At 41.0% G+C, this 24,791-nt stretch overlaps 1 protein-coding gene and 1 long non-coding RNA gene across 3 annotated transcripts; both read right to left on the minus strand.

Moving 5' to 3' along the window:
- Positions 1-1,137: 1,137 nt before the first annotated feature.
- Positions 1,138-17,529, minus strand: LOC141025450 (uncharacterized). 2 transcript variants are annotated; one of them, XR_012186914.1, is made up of 3 exons: positions 16,006-17,529; positions 15,384-15,443; positions 1,138-1,147 (listed from the first exon to the last, which is right to left on the minus strand). It is a non-coding gene; the product is annotated as an uncharacterized lncRNA (long non-coding RNA). The 2 variants fall into 2 exon arrangements; XR_012186915.1 differs by lacking the exon at positions 1,138-1,147 and adding an exon at positions 13,765-14,015.
- Positions 7,108-7,805, minus strand: LOC109742550 (histone H2AX). Its single transcript, XM_020301652.2, has one exon. It carries the CDS (start codon positions 7,713-7,715, stop codon positions 7,293-7,295), a length of 423 nt encoding a protein of 140 aa, XP_020157241.1. The 5' UTR covers positions 7,716-7,805; the 3' UTR covers positions 7,108-7,292.
- Positions 17,530-24,791: the final 7,262 nt, after the last annotated feature.

Genomic DNA, 24,791 nt, shown 5'->3' on the forward strand with positions numbered 1-24,791 from the left:
TATTTAGCTAGCTTAATTCTTTCTCAGTTTTTATTGCACTGTTACACAACAACCAGGAGTCCTGGACCTCCTATTCTGCGTGTTGTGCGTGGAACAAAGACGCGTGCACCTCTGCTTCGGGTGGCTGGCCCAATCTTCTGGTTTCAAGCTGTTTTCTTTCTCTCTCTTTATATGGTTTTTGTGTGGGTAACCTGTTGTAGCGAAGCATTCTCCAAGAAGCTTCCTGGGCGTTTTTATTTACTTTTTTTATTTTTCATCAGAAAATAATTTGTTTCAATATTTTCTAAAATAAAGTATTCCTCGGTCTAAAATATATAGATGAATTAAATTGTTCTATATTTTAAAAATGTTTTCAAAATCTAAAAAAATGTGCATGAATTTAATAAAATATTTTTTATTCAATAAAAATGTTTTTGAACTTGAAAAATAATGGTGAACTCAAAACAATGTTCTCAAATTCATAAAATATTCATGGAATTGAAAATATAATTGCAGATGCAAAATGTTCATAATTTATAGAAAATGTTCAAGGTTTTCAAAAAACAATCATGATTTCAAAATGTTCAGGAGTTTTAAAGAATGTTTGCAAAATTGAAAAATGTTGACTAATTTGAAACAATATTTGTGGATTTGTATAACGTTTTTTATTTGAAAATTTGTTGATGAAACTCAAATAATGTTTGCAAATTTGAAAAAGGTTCATGAATTCAAATATTCCCAGATTCAAAAAATGTTCATGAATTAGAAAATGGGTAAAAGAAAAAAAAGAAAAAGAAAAGAAAGTAGAGAACGGAAAATAAAATAGGAATAAAACCAGTAGAACCAGTGAAAGATAACATAAAAAGGGAAAAGCCAATTTTGAAAACCTTATAGTTTTTTTAGTCTAAACACACTTCACTTTATTGATCGACGTCCAAATACATGGGAGTACAGTTTAGATCAGGAGGATTGAAGAGCCACACATGGCATCCCAAAGGAAGTCCTAAAGCATGTTTAGTAAGGCTATGAGCCTCTAAATTCGTATCACTGCCTTCAAAGATGAAGGAACATTCTAACAGCTGTGATGAAGTTGCAATGATCTCTCTAATAATGGCTGCATAAAGTCCACCTGAGCCTTTCTTGATGTTGATGACAACCTCTTGGCAATCTGATGCTGTGATCACATGTGAAAGTGAGAGGTCTAGAGCCAGCGAAAGAGCTTCTCGGCATGCCAACACTTCAAGCGTGGATGGCTCAGAAATCCCTGCACACTTCATAGCCGAGGAGCCCAAGTATTTTCAAGTTGTGTCCCTATAGACAGCGCTATATGACCCCTCGTTAAATGATCTCGAAGTGACACTATCCACCTTTACCTTGCAGTACCCCGTCGGAGGGGGAGACAACACTCTATGGCTCGGAGTTCCCATTGGAGGCCAGTACAACTGGAGTCCGGTCTGCGGTTGTTTTCCAGGGCTTTGATTTTTTGGCTTCTTCGGTATGGGATACCTCGTGATGTGTTCTAATTTCTAAGCAAATAAATTGAGACCGGTAGAGCAGCTTGTTTTGTGATGCAGCTGCCGCGGACATCCTCGAGGAGGTCAGGTGTGATGTGGATGGATCGCTTTGATGCAGCCTCTTAGCTGACTACGAAGAGGTCCAAAAGGAAAATGTCCCACAATTATCTCCTTGTTGACGCGTAGTAGGGTACAATTTGACCTACTGAAAGCTTGCCCTTCTGCCAGCGCCGCTAGAAATACGCCACCCCCATCAAAGCAGCAACGGACACAAAGATAGTCTGAACCTTGTTACACTCTTCAGCACTAAAACTAATGTACAACGATATAAGTTGCTTTCTCCATCATGCATCGCGGGGGGGTCTAGAACCTTGAGGGTTGCACTGTTCATCTGATACGACAACATTGGGCGAATCAATGACACGGTCCATATTTTGCATAGTTGGACCTTCTTCGGTCTTCTCTTTGATGCTCTCGGTATTTAGCTAGCTTAATTCTTTCTCGGCTTTTATTGCATTTTTACACAGCAACAAGGACCTCCTATTCTGTGCTTTGTGCGTGGAACAGCAATGACACGTGCACCTGAACGTGGGCCGGCCCAATATTCTTGTTCCAAGCGGTTTTCTTTCTCTCTCTTTATTTGATTTTTATGTGGGTAACCTGCTGTAGCGAAGCATTATCCATGAAGCTTCATGGGCGTTTTTAAATACTTTCTTTACTTTCTTCAGTGATTATTCTGTTACATGATTATTTGAAATAAAATTTTACACGGTCTAAAAAATATTCAAGAATTTAAAAATGTTCCAGATTATTAAAATGTTTTCAAAATCTAACAAATGTTCACAGCTCAAAACGATCATGAATTTGCTAAAATATTGTTGAATTTGTTAAAATGTTTATGAATTTAAAAAGGTATAAGTGAATTATTAAAAATCACAAATTCAAACAATGTTCATGGAATTGAAAATATATTTGCAGATGCAAAATGTTCAATTTTAAAAAAATGTTCAGGATTTTCATAAAATGTTCATGAATTCAGATAATGTTCATGAATTTTAAAGAATGTCCACAAAATTGAATTATTTCGCAAATTTGAAAGAAAAATGGGAATTTGAGAATTACAAAGAAAAAATGTAAATTTTAAAAAATGTTCTGGGATATGAAAATTGTCAGGAATTTAAAAATGCTAATGAATTTAAAATATTCCTAGATTTAAAAATGTTCATGAACTGAAAAATGGATAAAAATAGTTAGAGGTGTGAAGTGTCGGTAATCTCTACGTGATGTGTAGACTAAAACTAGGCGGAGAGGAGTCCCCCTCTACAGTGCCCTTGTTGCCTCTTATCTAACTCCAGTATGGACGGCTCCATGTCGGTGTGTAAGACCTATAGGGGTAGGAGTCAGACCGGTATTGGTTCCAATACATGTGGCTTTTCCTACATGGTGTAGAGAGTTTCCCTTAGATTTTGTGTATTTCGATGGAAAGTCTCCTCCAGATTGTTGGCGCTCTCCCTTGATATGACGGCTTGTATGTGGATCTTTGGGGCCCATCTGGATGGGTTCACGGGTCTCTAGGCCTGGGATAATTAACTTATCATCGGCAATATTTCCAATACGATGATCCAATGCCTTGAATGTTAGGAAATGATGATACTACTAGAAATCAGATTGCATTTTACATCCAAACCAGATTCACTAAGGGCGTGTTGGTAGCTTGCATTGTTTTTGCCTCCGTGCATATGTGACTGAGTTGGGCCTGGCTAAGTGAATACAAGCTAAAAATTATATTTTGCATATAGTTTGTTTGCATGCATCCTTCCCAGTCTGGCTAAAAATAAACACGTGCATGGTGTTTGGTCAAGGGCCTGTTCTAGGCAGATGTAGAGTGTGTGGTATTTGATTACATGCAAAATTTGTGGTCTAGTAACCTCTTGTTGGAGTGGTGAGGTTACCAGCACACTCACACACACAACATAGATAAACAGGCATAGCATAAACCCATAAACCAGAGTCTCAACACACACACAGAGAGGCAGTTGAACGACAAATAGTTACGCTAAAGTCTTAACATCCTGTGCAAAAGTCTTAAAGGTGTAGAGATAACTTCCTAGCTAGGCATCCATGGCAAAGGCCTCCTCGTGCTTTTTCACTTGGTCACCACCTCGACGCCCTCGTCTTTGAAGACGATCACCTTAAGGGTGTTGGGAGTCGCCAGCTTGAAGGTTGCGAGGTACCCGATCCTAATCTGGTGAACAACCGCGACGGGGGGCAACCCTGATCAAGGGTGATCCTATCGTTGATGGTCCAGATCATCACCCTCCAGGAGCAATCGATGTTCTTCCTCAACACAAATTCCTCTCGGGCGATGGTCAAGTGCTTTGGTGAACTCGATTGGCATCGGCAGGCACTCGAGCTTGCGTACAAGGATGACCTTGCATAAGTGGGATGGGCCGACGTTCTCATGGAAATGGACACAGTTCTTCAGCCTCTTGGGAGCACTACCGAGCTCCACCAGCGTCTGGCTTCTTGTCGACCACAACCTTCTTGCCTTTCGAGGAGTTCCCTGAAGCAGTCTGGCTGATTTGCGTATATGAACAGGAGGTCAATGGAGGGACACATATGAACATATGAATGAGAAGTCAATGCATTCATTCATCCCACCCACCCAAAGCCCCTATTATCTACCACAGCATTGCACTGCCTCTTCCAACCATCTCTGTGTGTGTGTATGTGTGTGTGTGTCTTCTACTGTCTCCTCTTCCATGGCTCTCTCTCTCTCTCTCCTTTTGTCTCACCACCGCTCCACTACCATGAACCCCTTCCCCAACGGCCATGGATGGAGGGCATTCCTCCTTGGGTGCTCGCTCGGTGACTGCATCAAGTTCACGAAGACATGGAGGTGTGCTCTTGGTTGAAGAGTGTGGACGAGATGCATAAAGAGGCGGATGTGATGCTATGGAAGGCGACAAAGACGGAGTTGAAGACGTTGATACATGGCCCGGTCAAAGGTGTTATGTCGGTGGACATAATGCGGTGGGCAATGGATGAGGCCGAGTTGGCCGATCCAGGTTAGAGAGCCAGATGGGTCAAGTATAGGCTTGTAAGGACTCCTAATAACCAGTCGGTCGTCAATGTGGCGCCGACCACCATCGTTCCGGAGGACGTGGACTACAAGGAGATGGTGGATGCTGCCAATGATGAATAAGTCGAGCCTCGGGATGCTGGCATACTGAAGCGGTAGAGATGGTGGTCAAGGGGCCTAAGCCAGACGGTTGTACGTACACTGCTCTTGGAGGTCGATGATTACAAGCCTCAAGACTACCACCGCTCCAAGCGCCTCGAGGCTCGCACACTGCTAGGATGTAGTGCTTGATGGATGTCAATGGATGTAAGCGTTATTTGCCCCCCTCCTAGTGAAAATCGTACTTAATCTCATTCGAGACGCTTAAAGAGACGCTTAAATCTCTAATCGAATATGCCTAAATCAAACCTGATGTAGATTGGATGACTATTGCGCGATGCGTAAATCGAATGCGGACATGATAAATTGATTCCATCGAGGATAGAGGGCTGACTGACATTGATGAACGCATGTCGATGAGGCCGGTGATCGATGCTGGTGCTTGCCATTTAGATCTTCACTCCGCTGCTCACCGTCCAGATCTTGTGCTTGCCGCCGCCGGTGTGAGAGTGGAGAGAGGAAGAGTGAGTGGTGAAAGAAGGGTGAGGGGAGTTATGGCAGCGTTTCGGGAAGCAACGCGACGTCACAAAGGTGGCTCCTCGTGTGCAGCCTCTGACTCCCAAGTGCCTTGAGTTGCATTACTCGGGGCTGGCTGTGAAAAAGTGGCTGATTTGAGCGTTCCTGCTCAGCTATGTCCGGAGGCGCTTTAAGATTCGTGCGGGCCAAAATTTTGGTGCAAGACAGACAAACAAACGGGTCAAAACTGCATCATGCAGGCCTCTACTCACGAATTCACAAAGCAGATGAATTGATGTCGGAGGAAAAGAAATCATTCATTCGCCAGACAATTGCAACACTAGCATTTCCGTTTATTCAGATTAACACTGACAATTCTGTATAACAGAGCATTTGTTCATCACTGTTTATTATTCTTCAATAAACAGAGCGCTCATTTTTCAGTAAACAATCTGTATAGATGAAGTTCCTGGGTGCCACTTTAAAAACAACAATACTAAACATGCTGTATAACAATCTGTGCATTCGTTGGCTTTGGTGGACCTTGGACTGAATCCATCCACAAAAGGGGGATTTCGCACTGTCGGGGCAAAAGAATCGAACTACTGAACATGTGAAACATTCATACTAGCCAGCAAGCATGCACCATTCGTTCGTCGGACTAGTACAATACCAGCATTTCCGTTTCATTCATATTAACATTCACAGATCATAGGCAGCGACAAGTACCAAAGGAACAATAAAATCTTCAAGAAGATTGCCCCTGGAATATTTCAGAAGGACTCTTCTGAGACAGGATCTGAAGATAATGAGCTTACTATATAAAGAATAACTACTTGAATATTCTTCAGAATTGGATCGAGAACAAACTCTGAGTTAAGCTGATCAGAATCCCTTCTTTTGCACCATGTTACCAAGACAAGGAAATGGCTGATTCACTCTTGCATCTTTTCTTGTTTCCTTTTATTTATAAATATGCTACTTCTGTATATGAAAATATGGTTCCTACGTCAAAAAGAGTTTGACGTGATCACGTAGTGCGACAGGCGCCAAATGGAGGAACGTTGCTCCACTTCATCTAATAGGCAAACTTCGACCTACAATGCCGTGACATACGGTCTATGAATGTGTACCTAGGAGACATTGAAGAAACACTTATTCTGCTCGTCACTGTTGTTGATGAGCATCTCAATGACCTCAAGGACCATGGAAGAGGTGTTATCCGTCTATCAGCGAGCAAACAAAGAGGTCAAATATGTCACTCGAGGAAAACGAATTTTCATCATCACTATTATTGACTCACTTACTCAGGTTTCTACAATCTGCAACCTCGGCATGCTGTCCCAGTTCCCAGATGACAAACTTGAATGAAAAGGTTGATGAATCAAAGGTTGGTTGTTGGGTGCTCAAAAATTTATGTTCCCTGCAAACTTTTCCCCATGCCTAGGAAGCGAAGAAAGGAAAGCCTCCATACAGAGTTTTTCAGTAAACAGAGTGTTCGTCCTTCAGTGAACGGACTGTTCGTTCTTCAGGAAACAGAGTGTTCGTTCTTCAGTAAACATATTGTTCGTTCTTCAGGAAACAATCTGTATAGATGAAGTTTGTACCTGGGTGCAACTTAAAGAACAAAAATGTTGTGTAACAATCTGCGCAGTCGTAGGTTTTGGTGGACCTTGCATTGAATCCATCCACAAGAGGGATTTTGCATTGTCAGGGCAAAAGAACCAAGCTGCTTAACATGGGAAACATTCATACTAGCCTGCAAGCAGCAAGTGCTGCACCATTCATTCGTCAGACTAATACAATTACCAGCATTTCCGTTTCATTCAGGTTAACATTCACATCATAGGCAACAACAAGTACCAAAAAGAACTAGATTTCACCCCATCCAAACCAGATCAACAAGAGGACTCGTGATTACTGTCAGAGCAAAGCAAAATCCGTTTCATTCAGATTACCATGGACAAATCACAGACAGCAGAACCAGATGCATTCCATTCCAACCAGATCCACCCTCGATACATGTACCAACAAGAACATTGGCCAAGAACTAATCTACCAACCTAAAACCATCACCACGCCATACTCAGATCTCTGGTACTCTAGAACTCCTGGGACTGCGAAGCGGACCCGCCGGTGCCGGCGCCCTTGCCGGCCTTCTTGGGGAGGAGCACGGAGTGGATGTTGGGCAGGACGCCGCCGGCGGCGATGGTGACGCCGCCGAGCAGCCGGCTGAGCTCCTCGTCGTTGCGGACGGCGAGCTGGATGTGGCGCGGCGAGATCCGGGTCTTCTTGTTGTCGCGCGCCGCGTTGCCGGCCAGCTCCAGGGCCTCGGCGGCGAGGTACTCGAGGACGGCGCAGAGGTAGACGGGGGCGCCCGCGCCCACGCGCTTCGCGTAGCGGCCGACCTTGAGGTGCCGGGCGACGCGGCCGACGGGGAACTGCAGGCCCGCCTTCACCGACCGCGACACCGACTTGCTGCCCTTCGGCTTGCCCCTCCCGCCGCCGGCTGCCGCTGTCGCCATCGCTGGAGTCGGGAGGAAGGGTGGTGCCGCGGTGGTCGCCGGAGAGATGGCCGGAGTAGGTGAGATTGTGGGGGCTGAGAGATTGGTGGTGGATTGGCGGGGGCGGGGGTGGGTTATATGGTGGAGGGGGGCCTCGCGTGATTGGTGGGGAGGGCGAGGCCGCGGATCGGTGACGTGGAGCGGTGCGATGCCGTCGGATCGGGCGGTGCGGGTGGGAGGAGATTTTGGGTTTGGCGCGGATCGCGGGAGTTGGAGGGAGACGGGAAATTTTTGAAACACGGGTAGAGGAGGGAATCATCTGCATCTTCGTTATCCGCGCACGAGCATTTTTTTTCTCTCTTTTTTTCTCCCACTTGAAACAGCATATTCCCCGCAAAATAAAAATGAAACAGCGTATGGGGTGTCAAACTTCTCGTGTCGATAAAACATCAGAGCTACAATGTGCCAAAAAAAAAGGTCTGCACAAAAAAATTGAGTTTTTTTACCATAATAAATAAATATATAAATGGTAGTAATTTTCTAGTAACTATAGTCCTCCCTCCATCTCATAATATTGCAGAGGAAGAATGCCGGCAGCTGGAAATTCACTTTGGCTCGAAGTGTATATGCACCCATTGGCTAAATGCATATTTTAAAAAGTTAAAATATTTCAAGAAAAAATCTCGCATGTACATCCGGGCATCCTATGTGCATGCACCAAGTTTCGATGAAAAAAGACATTTTTGTGGCTTGTGTAAAAAAGACATTTTTTATGCTTGATTACAGCTATTCACGAGGCATTTTCTTATCTTTTTTATACATGCCACAAAAAATGTCCTTTTTCACCGAAAATTTGTGTCCAAACATAGGATGTCCGGATGTACACGCGGGAATTTTTCTCGAAATATTTTAAAATTTTGAAATGTGTTTTCTACACATATTTCATAATAGGTGTATCTACACCTAGGAGCCAAAACGCCACCCTCGCAGCTGGAAATTCACTTTGGCTTGTAGGTATATAAGTATAATAATAACCGATATACTTATATATTTGTTGTATTATTTTAAGTATCTATAGATGCAAAGAACACAACTTTGTTGAACTTGAAAATTTAAAGTCCATATCTCTACTATTAGTGGGGAGTTTGTTGTTGTCGTCGTCGTTGTTGTTGTTGTCATTGTGTTGGTTACATCCACTCCTCCCCTTATATGTGTAAAATTCTTCCCGCATGATAAAAAAAATTGAATCTCATTTCGATCGATCTGGATCTGGAGTGGTCGTCGCTTTGCCACCCATCATGTTCCTTGCGCTGCCTTGATAAGAGAGACAGAGGGCAGAGAGGAGCGTGGCGGCAATGCCGATCATGGATAAGATAAGCAGAAGTGACCGAGCTAGCGAGGGGGGAGAGCATCTGTGTGCTCATCTTCCTCACCTCCTCAAGGTGACCTGGAAGCGACTCTGATCCATGCACGCATGGTATCCCATGTAGTAGCCCTAGATTGTTGTGGTTGCCACGGTTTGCTCCTTCCCCGCTCCGTCGTCATCCCTGGGCATCGCCATGGCTACTCCTCCCCAAGGTGCCTCCCCTCTCCACACCCACCCCCCTGCCCAACCACATTGTCGTCGTCTCCTTTGAAGTTCACCGACGTCGTTCTCTCCTCCCCCATCCCTTCTCTGTCTTGAGGGTCGTCTTCACCGCTCATATCCGTGTCGCTCCACTAGCCAAGGTCATTGTCCACCGACCTCCACACGCGCCACCTCCATGGAAGGACGTCGCTCCTACTACTCTACAAGGTAGTTGGTCCCCTCCACTTTTGTATTCACTCCTACTTACACTATCATATTTGCATGGAACCAAATCACCATTTTGAGATTTGGTATATTACAGGTAAGGAGAATAGAGTTGCCACATACTCTTGTTTTGTTCTCAAACTATACGAGGGCGAAGGTCTTTTTGAGATGTTTGAATTGGACAAGGGGTGCATGATGATAAACCAAAAACTATTATCCTTGTTTTGGAGAAGGGGTGCAATTAACCTCTTGGGTATAAAAGCACTCTGATTGATGATGTCTACTACGCAACCTTCTTCTTGTAGACTCGTGTTGGGCCTCCAAGCGCAGAGTTTTGTAGGACAGTAGCAATTTCCCCTCAAGTGGATGACCTAAAGTTTATCAATCCGTGGGAAGCATAGGATGAAGATAGTCTCTCTCAACCAACCATACAACCAAATAACAAAGAGTCTCTTGTGTCCCCAACACACCTAATACAAATGGTAAATTGTATAGGTGCGCTAGTTCGGCGAAGAGATGGTGATACAAGTGTAATATGGATGGTAGATATAGGTTTTTGTAATATGAAGATATGAAAACAGCAAGGTAACTAGTAACAAAAGTGAGCAAAAACGGGTTGTGCCCACCTCGGTGGCCTCCCGCACCCCCTCTTTGCACTATAAATTCCCAAATATTCCAAAACCCATCTGGGTTAACCTAGATCATAATTTCCGCCGCCGCAGGGCTCCGTAGCCACCGAAAACCAATCTAGACCCGTTCCGGCACCTGATACGTCTCCAACGTATCTATAATTTATGAAGTATTCATGCTGTTATATTATCGATCTTGGATGTTTAATGGGCTTTTATATGTTGTTTTATATGATTTTTGGGACTAATCTATTAACCTAGAGCCCAATGCCAGTTTCTGTTTTCTCCTTGTTTTAGAGTATCGCAGAAAAAGAAAACCAAACGGAGTCCAATTGACCTGAAACTTGACGGAGCTTGTTTTTGGACCAGAAGAAGACCACGGAGCATCGGAGTTGGGCCAGAAGAGTCCCGGGCTGCCCACGAGGGTGGGGGGCGCGCCCACCCCCCTGGGGCGCGCCCCCCTGCCTCATGGACAGCCCAGAGACCCCCTGACGTGAAATCAACGCCAACACCTCTCATATATACCCAAACTTCCAGAAAGAAACCTAGATCGGAAGTTCCGCCGCCGCAAGCCTCTGTAGCCACGAGAAATCAATCTAGGCCCTCTCTGGCACCCCGTCGGAGGGGGCCATCATCACCGGTGGCCATGGAGGAGGATCCCGGAGAGGCCATCATCGCCATGAAGGCCAAGGACCAGAGGGAGAACCTCTCCCCATCTAGGGGGGAGGCCATGGAGGAGGAAGCACAAGGGGGAGAACCTTTCCTCCTCTCTCTCGGTGGTGCCGGAGCGCCATTGGGAGGGGAATCATCGCCGCGGTGATTGTCTTCATCAACATCACCATCCTCATCTATTTTACGCGGTCCACTCTTCCGCACCCCGCTGTAATCCCTACTCGAACATGGTGCTTTATGCCACATATTATGATCCAATGATGTGTTGCCATCCTATGATGTTTTGAGTAGATATCCTTTGTCTTTGGGTTGATTGATGATCTAGATTGGTACGAGTTGTATGTTTTATTTTGGTGTTGTCCTATGGTGCCCTCCGTGTCGCGCAAGCGTGAGGGATTCCCGTTGTAGGGTGTTGCAATACGTTCATGATTCGCTTATAGTGGGTTGGTGAGTGACTGAAACACAAACCCGAGTAAGGGGGTTGTTGCGTATGGGAATAAAGAGGACTTGATGCTTTAATGCTATGGTTGGGTTTTACCTTAATGATCTTTAGTAGTTGCGGATGCTTGCTAGAGTTCCAATCATAAGTGCATATGATCCAAGTAGAGAAAGTATGTTAGCTTATGCCTCTCCCTCATATGAAATTGCAATGACGACTACCGGTCTTGTTAACGATTGCCTAGGACAATTCCGCACACCAATCCACCATTATTCCACACTCGCTATTTATAATATTTAGTAATATATTCTAACTTTATGATAACAGCACCTGCTTATATGTTTTAGCTCTCCGATATCATGTAAAGTTATCCTCTTCATACCCACAACGTAGTTTTATTTCTCGTTTCTAGTTGGAAGCAAACGTTCGGTGCACGTAGAGTCGTATCAGTGGCAGATAGGACTTGAGAGAATATTGATCTTACCTTTAGCTCCTTGTGGGTTCGACACTCCATACTTATCACTTCCACCATTGGGAATTGCTACGATGATTCCCTGCACTTGGGGATTATCAAGCTCTTTTCTGGCGCCGTTGCCGTGGAGCAATAGCGTGGGGTTGATATTCTCGTGTGTGCTTGTTTGCTTTCTTCACTAAGTAGATTTTGTTTTCCTTTTTTGTTTCTGTTTAGTTGTGGGTGAAACATACAAAAAAAATTAAAAGAATGAAAATACAAAAAAAATATTACTTGCCTCTCATGCCTAAAAAGTTTTTGAAAAAGAGAAGTGATTGGAAAGTTATGCATTGAAGAAGTGAGGGTCGACCTTGAGCACTTGTGTTCACGCTCACGGAAACAATGTAGAATTTTTCATGGAAGTTTCTCTGTAAATAATTATCCCCTTTTATATACCCATTGTATTATAAAAATAATGTGCCAAGCTTTGGTTTTAGGATGATTAGATTGCTTGTTTACTATGTGCAGAACAAAAACAGAAACTTTGGCTGTAGTGCGTGAATTTAATTTTTTTACTGGAAAGTCAAATGGGTCTGAAACTTTTTTCAAATTACTTATGTACAAATTCTTCAAATTTTCATATTTATTTCATAATTTTAGGAGTTACATAAGTTTACCAAACTTCCAGATTACTACAGACTGTTCTGTTTTTAAGAGATTCTGTTTTTCGTGTGTTGTTTGCTTATTTTGATGAATCTATGGCTGAAATAGAGAAGTTGGAATACAGTAGGTTTAACACCAATATAAATAAAGAATGAGTTCATAACAGTACCTAAAGGTAGTGATTTGCTTTATTACACTAACAGATCTCACAAGTTTTTTTTTAGTTTTGTGTGGATGAAGTGTCCGAAGGTCGAGGAGCTATCAATATGAGAAGAATAAAGAGAGGCAAGAGTTCAAGCTTGGGGATGCCCAAGGCACCCCAAGTAAATATTTCAAAGGATACTCAAGCATCTAAGCTTGGGGATGCCCCGGTTGGCATCCCATCTTTCTTCTTCAACAAATATCGGTATACCTCAGTTTATGTTTGGTTCACATGATTTGTGTCCTTTGTGTTTTTGTTTTCCTTTAAGAACCTTGCTAGTATGAGATGTCCCTTCATAAATTTATAGAATACTTCATGCGCTTCACTTATATCTTTTAAGTATGATCTTATAGAATTGCTCTTTGTGCTTCACTTAAATCTTTTGAGTATGGTTTTATAGAATGCTTCGTGTGCTTCACTTATATATTTTGAGCTTGGATATTGGTTAGTTTATATTAATTGTAGAATGCTCCATGAACTTCACTTATATCTTTTGAAGTATGAATAATACTATTATTTAAAGTGGGTTTGGAAGAGTGTCAACTTTAGGAATTAGTGATCCCACTATTTTGGAGGGTGTTGAATCTTAGTGTAATGTTTATGAAAGTGGATTTGGAAGAGTGTCAACTTTAGCTAGTAATGATTCCACTATTCCGGAAGAGGTTCCAATTGATTATAAGAACAAAGTTGCTATCTATGATGATTATTGTGATGACACGTATGCTATAAAGAATAATGTTAACCATGAGACTTGTCATCATGATTTTAATTTTCAATTGGATTATGCCTCACATGACAGTTATTCTGTTGAGTTTTGCTCCCACTATTCCGAATAAGAAGAATTTTGCTTATGTGGAGACACTACAACAATAACCCCCCTTTAGCAACGCAACGATGCGTTGTTGTATGCCCGTATAAACGTTGCTGAGGTCTACACCAACGGATGAATATGTGTTGCCTTTGGTGGCGTTGCAAGAGTCTACAACAACGTATACACATGCGTTGGTAAGCAATGTGGAGATGCGTTGCAACACCAGCAACGTATATAGTAAGACCATAACAATGCTTCATATGCATTGTTGGTTACCCTACATATGAGGATTTCCAAATGGATCATTGCAACAACTACATAGCATGGACAATTAACGGCATTTCATATATTTACATCCAAAATTATTAGGTCAATTCAAATAGTGCACAGAAGCGATGATATAATAAACATAAAGATCTCATATATAAAATTAACTCTGTTGCATTTGGCATTACAAAGAACACAATCCAAAGATTACAGCTTGTGAAACTATCTAGTAGTAGCCCAATTATTGACCAAGCAATCAACGTCTCAGCCATTGTAGAACATAATGTGACCATGAAAGTGATGTTCTAAAACATAATGCTAAACTATCTAGTAGAAGCCCAATTCTTGACCTCGCAATCAGCATGTGCCATGCATCATCTATTTTTCTTGGCAATCTACAACAACAAAGAAACAAGATCAGTAACTTATGGTAGAGAAAAACCAGGTTGATAGAAACATAAAATTTAAAGAAGCAACATATAAAGGTTGAAGGTCATGCGATAATTATTCCTATTACATATATTTAGTGGCATGTTCTAAACCATCAACACTTTTCCACCTTGTATATGAAATGAATGACCTGATACAATGTGCATTGTGTAGTATTGCGCAAATAATACTAACAAAGAACTAAGAAGATAGCTTGATTGTCACACCTCTTTACCGTACTAAAATTTAAAGCTACATTGTTTGTTGAATTGCAAACATAAGAAACCCTACAGGAGAAAACAATTGAAACTTCAATATCCAGCCATACAGAATGCTTACAGACCCTTTTCCATTTTTAGATGCACTATTTGCTCAACCAAATAGACAATAAAACATGACAGATGCACAAATTGTACATTTACTAGTAGAATTAAAAACATATACAAAAAAAGTAGTGGTGAAATTGAATGGAAAACATGTGCGTGCAGTTTGTTAGTTTGTCACCAAATAACAGAATGTTCACTTACAATATAGCATGTCTCATTTCTTGGTAAGATGGCAGAGAAACACAAATAACATCAATAAGTTCAAAAGCTACAGCCAAATTTATTACATCTTTATAGGAAAAAAGGTTGCCAACTTGCTTTTATAAGAGTGTATCCATTTGTCATTATGTAGTCTTCGGATGGAAACAAGATGTGCCCTGTAGTACTCACAAGTAGAGGTTACAATTGATTGGATTTAGAACTGATTTACCTCCATATTCCACAGAATTAGTTCATACTCTGATGAACCAAACACACTCATGCTAATTATTTTTAAGTTATACAATGTACTACAACCAATGTGGAGTGATTTGATATATACTCCCTCCGTCCCATAATTTAAGATGCCTTTTGACACTACACTAGTGTTAAAAAACGTCTTACATTATGGGACGGAGGGAGTAATATGTAAGCGCTTGACCGTTGGTGAGATATGGGCATGGTCCTGATGCTGGCCTAGTCATTGTTTGGTAACCGCCACAGACTACTAATCCCTAAGCTGAAGCGACCAAGCTATGAGGCATCATGCGCACGTAGCGACACCATGCGAGTGAGAGTGATGGACCCTACCGGCTAGCTAACTAGTCCATTGTGGCAGCAACGGCGGCTAAACGGACAATGGTCGGCGACGGCAGGCAAGCGAACATCGGCAAGAGCAGCGGACAGCTTTAGTGTTTGCCCTACCCTAAATAAAATTTATCCTCCGCACACAACCATGGGCATACATGTGTGGACAAATAACAATCATAGTTTCCCAATAGGTTGAAATTTCTCAATATTAAGGAATACCTGATTCAACAGATGACTGAATCTATTCTTTAAGTCTGTCATTTTCTCTAGACCCTTCTCCTGCATTACTGCAACTTTAGTAACCATAATAATGTATGCTTGTAGGAGCTGTATCAAAAACTACAGAATAGTACTCCATTGGACTAATCTACAGTAAGAGAACAAATGTTAGACTGGGGGAGTATATATATAACATGGATCATAAAAGTTACGAAAACTGATGCAATAATAAGGGTTCAACTAACATGAAATATCTCTTTGCGGCGAACCAGAGGTAATTGCTAGATAATTGGTACTCTTTTTTCTCCAAGTCAGCCACCTCAATCTTTGACTGCTGGAAGTCTGTCCTCGGCAGAATATATTAAAAAAAAGGAAATTTCCAAACAGCATACTTATTTTCCACTAGTCATAGAACTTATGTCAACTGTAATTTTCAAGGAAAGCATAAGATGAAATCACCGCCATATTAGAAGCACAAGTAGAATCTCCATTCTGTTCGTGAAGATGCAGGTTTATCAGTAGGCAACCAGCCACACATACCTCAAATTAAGTACTAACGCAGATCCCAGGGCCAATGGAGTGAACTGGAGGAAAGCAAACAGAGAGGGGATAAAATAATCACCTTGGCGTAAAGGTTGCAGAAGCCCTTGACGAGGGTGAAGAACTTGGTGAAGCACTGCTGGAAGGCGTCCCTGAGGATGAAGAACAGGGTCGCTGGAGATGACGAACACGGACTAGCAGACGCAGATGGAGACGATGGAGCTGCAGATGGTCTTGCCGACGCCACCCATGACACCGACGAAGATCCACTCGAGGGTGTCCTGCTCCAGGTGGTTCCTCACCTTCGGGTCCGGCACGTCGCCGACCTGCACCATCGCCGTGGTCGACATCGTGTCGCTCCTCCGATTCCGCGGGGTTGCCGTTCGGGGTGGGAGGGAAGGGTGGCGCCGGACTGATGAGGAAACCCTCGACGTCGGGATCGCGGAGCACGGTTGAGGCGGCCTGAGTGGGGAGGGAGGAGGGAAACCGGAGGAACCGGATCTGGCCTCGCACGATAGGATGAAGGTAGGCGGCGGCGATGTGGGTACTTTATCGCTAGGATGTGTTTCTTTTTTATTTTTCAACAAAGTGGTCAATAGTCGTGCGAAGTGGGAAGTGGCAAGTGGGGACTTTAATCCTAGCAACGCATCGATGTTTCGTTGGAGTGAATGCGTAGCTGTAGGGGGGTTCTCGTTGTAGTGAGAGTAGTAAAATTTCTATGCTTGTAGATCATGAAAAGAATGCTTTATGTGATGGTTATATTGTTGAATTCATTCATGATGCTACTGAAAGTTATTATGAGGGAGGAATATATGCTTGTAGGAGTTGCTATAATATCAAGTTTCCTCTCTATGTGCTTAAAGTTTTGAAGTTATACTTGTTTTGCCTTGCTATGCTAGTTGATTCTTGTTCCTATAAATTATGTGCTCACAAAATCCCTAGGCATAGGACGTGGGTTAGATTTAAATGTGCTAGTCATATTCTTCATGATGCTCTCTTTATGTTTCAATTCTTTTCTTTTATGTGAGCATCATTGAAATCATCATGCCTAGCTAAAAGGCATTAAAAAAAGCGCTTGTTGGGAGACAACCCAATATTTACCTTTACTGTTTTTGTGTGTTTACATGATTAATCTACTGTAGTAATCATGTTTTATAGCTTTTGTTTCAATAAAGTGCCAAGTAAGACCTTTGGGAAGACTTGGGTGAAAGTTAATGTGATCTTGCTGTAAAAAACAGAAACTTTGCGCTCACGAGATTAGCTGTCATTTTTTACAGAAGAGTGCTTTTGAGTTGATTCTTTTTGCAGAAGATTAATAGACAAATTCCTCACGTCCAACAATTTATTTCATAATTTTTGGAGTAGCATAAGTATGGTTTATGTTCAGATCATTACAGACTGTTCTGTTTCTGACAGATTCTGTTTTCATTGCATAGTTTGCTTGTTTTTTAGTTTCTATGGCTTATATGTCTCAATATAAATTGTAGAAATGATATGGTACATTATACATTGTGTGGGAACAATTATGAATCTTGTCTTGGAAAGTACCAAATTGGATGGTTTACTCTTTATCATACTAACCTATCTCACGAAGTTTTGTTAAGTTTTGTGTGATTGAAGTTTTCATGCTTTGAGTGAGATATCGATATGAGGAGAATAAGGAGCGGAAAGACCCTAAGATTGGGGATGCCCAAGGCACCCCAAGGTAATATTCAAGGAAGACTCAAGTACCTAAGCTTAGGGATGCCCCGGAAGGCATCCCCTCTTTCGTCTTCAAAACTATCGGTATACCTTACTCGGAGCTATATTTTTATTCGTCACATGATATGTGTTTTGCTTGGAGCATATTTTCAATTTTACTTGCTGTTTGAATAAAATCATTGGATCTGAAATATTGAATGAAAAAAAATCCTCCCATGGCTAGTTAATTATTTGACTACTCAGTGTTCTTCACTCATATCTTTTGGAGTAGTTTGTCATTTACTCATGTGCTTCACGTATATCCTATGAGTAAATGGTTGAATGAATTGAATGTCATAAATCTGAATTTATATATGTTTCATATGCTTATAACATGGGGAGTAATGACTTCACACATAATAAGTATAGGTAGTAAACTTATTGAAAGCTAGCAAACGTAGAATTGGTCACTTGAACAATTCATGAAAGAATATTGAAGGAAGAGGGATTTCACATATAAATATACTATCTTGGACATCTTTTGTAATTGTGAGCACTCATTAAAATATGACATGATAAAAGGTTGATGTTGGACAAGGAAGACAACGTAATGGCTTATGTTTTCTTATATCCAAAATAAAATATATTGTCTTGGATCATCCAACATGTTGAGCTTGCCTTTCCCCCTCATGCTAGCCAAATTCTTTGCACCAAGTATAGATACTACTTGTGCTTCCGAATATCCCTTAAACTAGTTTTGCCATGAGAGTCCACCATACCTACTTATGGATTGAGTAAGATCCTTCAAGTAAGTTGTCATTGGTGCAAGCAATAAAAATTGCTCTCTAAATATGTATGATCTATTAGTGCGAAGAAAATAAGCTTTATACGAACTTGTGATAGGGAAGAAATAAAAGCGACAGACTGCATAATAAAGGTCTCTATCACAAGAGGCAATATAAAGTGACGTTCTTTTGCATTAAGATTTTGTGCATCCAACCATAAAAGCGCATGACAACCTCTGCTTCCCTCTGCGAAGGGCCTATCTTTTACTTTTATTCTTCTACCTTATGCAAGAGTCATGGTGATCTTCACCTTTGCTTTTTACATTTTATCCTTTGGCAAGCACATTGTGTTGGAAAGATCCCGATATATATATCCAATTGGATGTAAGTTATCATGAACTATTATTGTTGACATTACCCTTGAGGTAAAAGGTTGGGAGGCAAAACTATAAGCCCCTATCTTTCTCTGTGTCCGATTAAAACTTTGAACCCATAAATATCACGTGAGTGTTAGCAATTGTGAAAGATTAAATGATAGTTGAGTATGTGGAATTTGCTGAATCAAAGCTCTAACATAGACCCTTCATGAAAATAAGATAAATTGCAATTGTTTGATGACTGCGAATATTGTTTGTTAGTTTTCAAGAAAGTTTATGATCTATACTTTAACATGTGAATAGCTTGTTACTTGATCATGAAAAGTTTTATGAGATGATCTACTGTTATGACATATAATGATGCTAGAAACGGTGATTGAAATTATCATTGATCAAACTTGTGCACCTGCTAGCATTCACACTTCATAAATTATTTCTTTTATCATTTACCTACTCGAGGACGAGCAGGAATTAAGCTTGGGGATGCTGATACGTCTCCAACGTATCTATAATTTATGAAGTATTCATGCTGTTATATTATCTATCTTGGATGTTTAATGGGCTTTTATATGTTGTTTTATATGATTTTTGGGACTAACCTATTAACCTAGAGCCCAGTGCCAGTTTCTGTTTTCTCCTTGTTTTAGAGTATCGCAGGAAAGGAAAACCAAACGGAGTCCAATTGACCTGAAACTTGACGGAGCTTGTTTTTGGACCAGAAGAAGACCACAGAGCATCGGAGTTGGGCCAGAAGAGTCCCGGGCTGCCCACGAGGGTGGGGGGCGCGCCCCCTGCCTCGTGGACAGCACGCAGACCCCCCTGACGTGAAATCAATGCCAACACCTCTCATATATACCCAAACTTCCAGAAAGAAACCTAGATCAGAAGTTCCGCCGCCGGAAGCCTCTGTAGCCACGAGAAATCAATCTAGGCCCTCTCTGGCACCCTGCCGGAGGGGGCCATCATCATCGGTGGCCATGGAAGAGGATCCCGGAGAGGCCATCATCGCCATGAAGGCCAAGGACCAGAGGGAGAACCTATCCCCATCTAGGGGGGAGGCCATGGAGGAGGAAGCACAAGGGGGAGAACCTCTCCTCCTCTCTCTCGGTGGCGCCAGAGTGCCATCGGGAGGGGAATCATCGCCGCGGTGATTGTCTTCATCAACATCACCATTGATACGTCTTCAACGTATCTATAATTTATGAAGTATTCATGCTATTATATTATCCATCTTGGACATTATTGGGCTTTATTATACACTTTTATATTACTTTTGGGACTAACCTATTAACCCAGAGCCCAGTGCTAGTTCCTATTTTTTCCCTTGTTTCAGTGTTTCGAAGAAAAGGAATATCAAACGGAGTCGAAACGGAATGCAACCTTCTGGAGAAGTTGTTTTTGGAAGGAAAGCTACCCGATAGACTTGGAGTGCACGTCAGGAAAGAAACGAGGGAGCCACGAGGCAGGGGGCGTGCCCTCCACCCTTGTGGCTCCCTTGACGTACTTCTTCCTCCTATATATACCCATATACCCTAAAACGATCGGGGAACAGAATAGATCGGGAGTTCCGCCGCCGCAAGCCTCTGTAGCCACCAAAACCCAATCGGGACCCTGTTCCGGCACCCTGCCGGAGGGGGGAACCCTCACCGGTGGCCATCTTCATCATCCCGGCGCTCTCCATGACGAGGAGGGAGTAGTTCACCCTCGGGGCTGAGGGTATGTACTAGTAGCTATGTGTTTGATCTCTCTCTCTCATGTTCTTGATTTGGCACGATCTTGATGTATCACGAGCTTTGCTATTATAGTTGGATCTTATGTTTCTTCTCCCCCTCTACTCCCTTGTAATGGATTGAGTTTTCTCTTTGAAGTAATCTTATCGGATTGAGTCTTTAATGACTTGAGAACACTTGATGTATGTCTTGCCGTGCGTATCTGTGGTGACAATGGGATATCATGTGATTCACTTGATGTATGTTTTGGTGATCAACTTGCGGGTTCCGCCCATGAACCTATGCAAGGGGTTGGCACACGTTTTCGTCTTGATTCTCCGGTAGAAACTTTGGGGCATTCTTTGAAGTACTTTGTGTTGGTTTGAATAGATGAATATGAGATTGTGTGATGCATATCGTATAATCATACCCACGGATACTTGAGGTGACATTGGAGTATCTAGGTGACATTAGGGTTTTGGTTGATTTCTGTCTTAAGGTGTTATTCTAGTACGAACTCTAGGGCTGTTTGTGACACTTATAGGAATAGCCCAATGGATTGATTGGAAAGAATAACTTTGAGGTGGTTTCAAACCCTACCATAATCTCTTCGTTTGTTCTCCGCTATTAGTGACTTTGGAGTGACTCTTTGTTGCATGTTGAGGGATAGTTATATGATCCAATTATGTTATTATTGTTGAGAGAACTTGCACTAGTGAAAGTATGAACCCTAGGCCTTGTTTCCTAGCATTGCAATACCGTTTACGCTCACTTTTACCACTTTCTACCTTGCTGTTTTTATATTTTCAGATTACAAAAACTCATATCTATCATCCATATCGCACTTGTATCACCATCTCTTCGCCGAACTAGTGCACCTATACAATTTACCATTGTATTGGGTGTGTTGGGGACACAAGAGACTCTTTGTTATTTGGTTGCAGGGTTGCTTCAGAGAGACCATCTTCATCCTACGCCTCCCACAGATTGATAAACCTTAGGTCATCCACTTGAGGGAAATTTGCTACTGTCCTACAAACCTCTGCACTTGGAGACCCAACAACGTCTACAAGAAGAAGGTTGCGTAGTAGACATCAAGCAGTTTCTGGCGCCGTTGCCGGGGAGGTGAGTGCTTGAAGGTATATCTTTAGATCTTACAATCGAATCTTTTTGTTTCTTGTTTTAGCACTAGTTTAGTTTATAAAAGAAAACTTAAAAAATGGAATTGAGTCTGCCTCATACGCTTCATCTTTTTAATATCTTTCGTGAGTATGATGGAAAGGAAAATTGTGCTCAAGTACTAGAAGAAGAATGCATTAAAATGTTGGGCACTAAATCTTTGAACGATGAGCATGATTGCAATGTTGTTAGTATGAACTCCTTGAATATCCATAGTACTATTATGATTGCACTAGTTATGATGAAAATGTCTCCTATAAACATGTCAATTTTTGTGGAGTGCATTGGGTTTGCAAGTACACACCAAATAGGGAAGATAGATATTGCAAGAGGCATAAGCACTTAGAAACTAAATTGTTGCAAGAAAGGCTAGATGTTTGTGCTGAAAATTTAAATTTTCTTGGCCGTACTTGTGGACTTTGCAATGAACATGGTCATTTAGCTATCCGATGCAAATTGTTTCATGATCTAATCATGTCCAAAAATTGTGATGACTTGATTTCCCTTGCACATTATAATTAACTTAGTTTGCTTATGGGCTACGAAGAAATGAAATGTATAACTAAGCATCTTCCAGAATTTGCCCGTTATAAACTTCTTGGTTTTGATCTAGAGGAAATTTATATGTATTGTGCGGTGAATTGCCTTGAAAATCCTTATATTGACAATTACATAAAGAAAATAAAGAAAATATAAGATGAAGAGAATACTAATGAAAGGGAAGAGACTTCCCAATATCCTCCTATTATTTCTTATGATGAATCAGGTAACGAGGAGGAGCCTTCTATTCAACCAATCTCATCAATAAGGAGCTCCAAAAGGAGGATTGAACCCACACATGATGTGGTGAAGAAGAAGAAAAGAAAAAGGAAGAGAGGTAAAAATATATCTCTCCCGAATAATGTTGCTCCTATTATTGTTGTGCCTCATGAAAATGAACAAAAATAATTGTGGAAGATGATGCACTTGATGATGATCTTGTTATGCCTATTGCTTGTTGTGATGATTATGATTGGGAAGATAATGATACTTCTTATGATCTTGAAAATCTTTTTGGCACTTGCTTGGAAGAATATGATAATAATGTTTGCTATACTATTGGTGCTATCCACACTATTAATGATGAGAGTGACTATGCTTATGATATGAAAAGGCCCAAGCTTGGGGATGCTATGTTTGATGAAGATGATGTTTTTGAGAATATTTTTGCTGCAATTAATGTTTGTCCCAAGCTTGGGGATGCTACGTTTAATGAAGATGATATTTTTAGTCTCTCAAGTTTTGATATGCAAATTTATAAGGATGATAGCATGCCTCCTACTTATGATGATTATATTTATGAAAGTGGGTTTGGAAGAGTGTCAAATTTAGGAAGTAATGATCCCACTATTTTGGAGGATGTTGAATCATATAATATTTATGAAAGTGGATTTGGAGAGGTCATGACTTTATTTAGTAATGATTCCACTATCTTGGAAGAGGTTTCAATCGATTATGATGAGAACAAAGTTGCTACTTATGATGATTATTGTGATGAAACTTATGCTATAAAAAGTAGTGATGATTATATTTATAAAACTTCTCATGATTATGATTACCCTTTTTATGAACATTCTCTTTTATTGTGGAAACAATTTATAGTATTCAAGTCTCTTATGATATTCCCACTATTCCGTATGAGAAGAATTTTGCTTGTGTGGAGAGTAGTAAATTTTCTATGCTTGTAGATCATGAAAATAATGATTTAGGTGCTGGTTATATTTTTGAATTCATTCATGATGCTACTGAAAATTATTATGAGGGAGGAATATATTCTTGTAGGAGTTGCAATAATATCAAGTTTCCTCTCTATGTGCTTAAAGTTTTGAAGTTATGCTTGTTTTGCCTTCCTATGCTAGTTGATTATTGTTCCCATAAGTTGTTTGATCACAAAATCCCTATGCATAGGAAGTGGGTTAGACTTAAATGTGCTAGTCATATTATTCATGATTCTCTCTTTATGTTTCAATTCTTATCTTTTATGTGAGCATCATTGAAATCATCATGCCTAGCTAGGGGCGTTAAACGTTAGCGCTTGTTGGGAGGCAACCCAATTTTATTTTAGTGTATTAATTTTTGGTTCTGTTTAGGAATAAATAATCCATCTAGCTTCTGTTTAGATGTGGTTTTGTGTTTTAATTAGTGTTTGTGCCAAGTAGAACCTTTGGGAAGACTTGGGTGAAGTCTTTATGATCATGCTGTAAAAAACAGAAACTTTAGCGCTCACGAGATTAGCTTCAACTTTTTACTGGAGAGTGATATTTAGTTGATTCTTTTTGCAGATGATTACTAGACAAATTCCTCAGGTCCACCAATTTATTCTAGAATTTTTGGAGTTCCAGAAGTATACGTTTGATACATATTACTACAGACTGTTCTGTTTTTGACAGATTCTGTTTTCATTGTGTTGCTTGCTTATTTTGATGAATCTATGGCTAGTAAAATAGTTTATAAACCATAGAGAAGTTGGAATACAGTAGGTTTAACACCAATATAAATAAATAATGAGTTCATTATAGTACCTAGTGGTGATTTATTTTCTTATACTAACGGAGCTTACGAGTTTTCTGTTAAGTTTTGTGTTGTGAAGTTTTCAAGTTTTGGGTAAAGATTCGATGGACTATGGAATAAGGAGTGGCAAGAGCCTAAGCTTGGGGATTCCCAAGGCACCCCAAGGTAATATTCAAGGATAACCAAGATCCTAAGCTTGGGGATGCCCCGGATGGCATCCCCTCTTTCGTCTTCGTTCATCGGTAACTTTACTTGGAGCTATATTTTTATTCACCACATGATATGTGTTTTGCTTGGAGCGTCAATTTATTTTATTTTGTTTTGCTTGCTGTTTGAATAAAATATCAAGATCTGAAATTATTGAATGAGAGAGAGTCTTCACATAGCCATAATTATTTAACTACTCATTGATCTTCACTTATATCTTTTTGGAGTAGTTTGTCATTTACTCGTGTGCTTCACTTATATCCTATGAGTAAATGGTTGAATGATTTGAATGTCATAAATCTAAAATTATATATGTTTCATATGCTTATCCCATGGGGAGTAATGATTTTACATATAAGAAGTAGAGGTGGTGAATTTATT

Source organism: Aegilops tauschii, chromosome 6 (genome assembly GCF_002575655.3).
Source record: "Aegilops tauschii subsp. strangulata cultivar AL8/78 chromosome 6, Aet v6.0, whole genome shotgun sequence".
NCBI lineage: Eukaryota > Viridiplantae > Streptophyta > Magnoliopsida > Poales > Poaceae > Aegilops > Aegilops tauschii.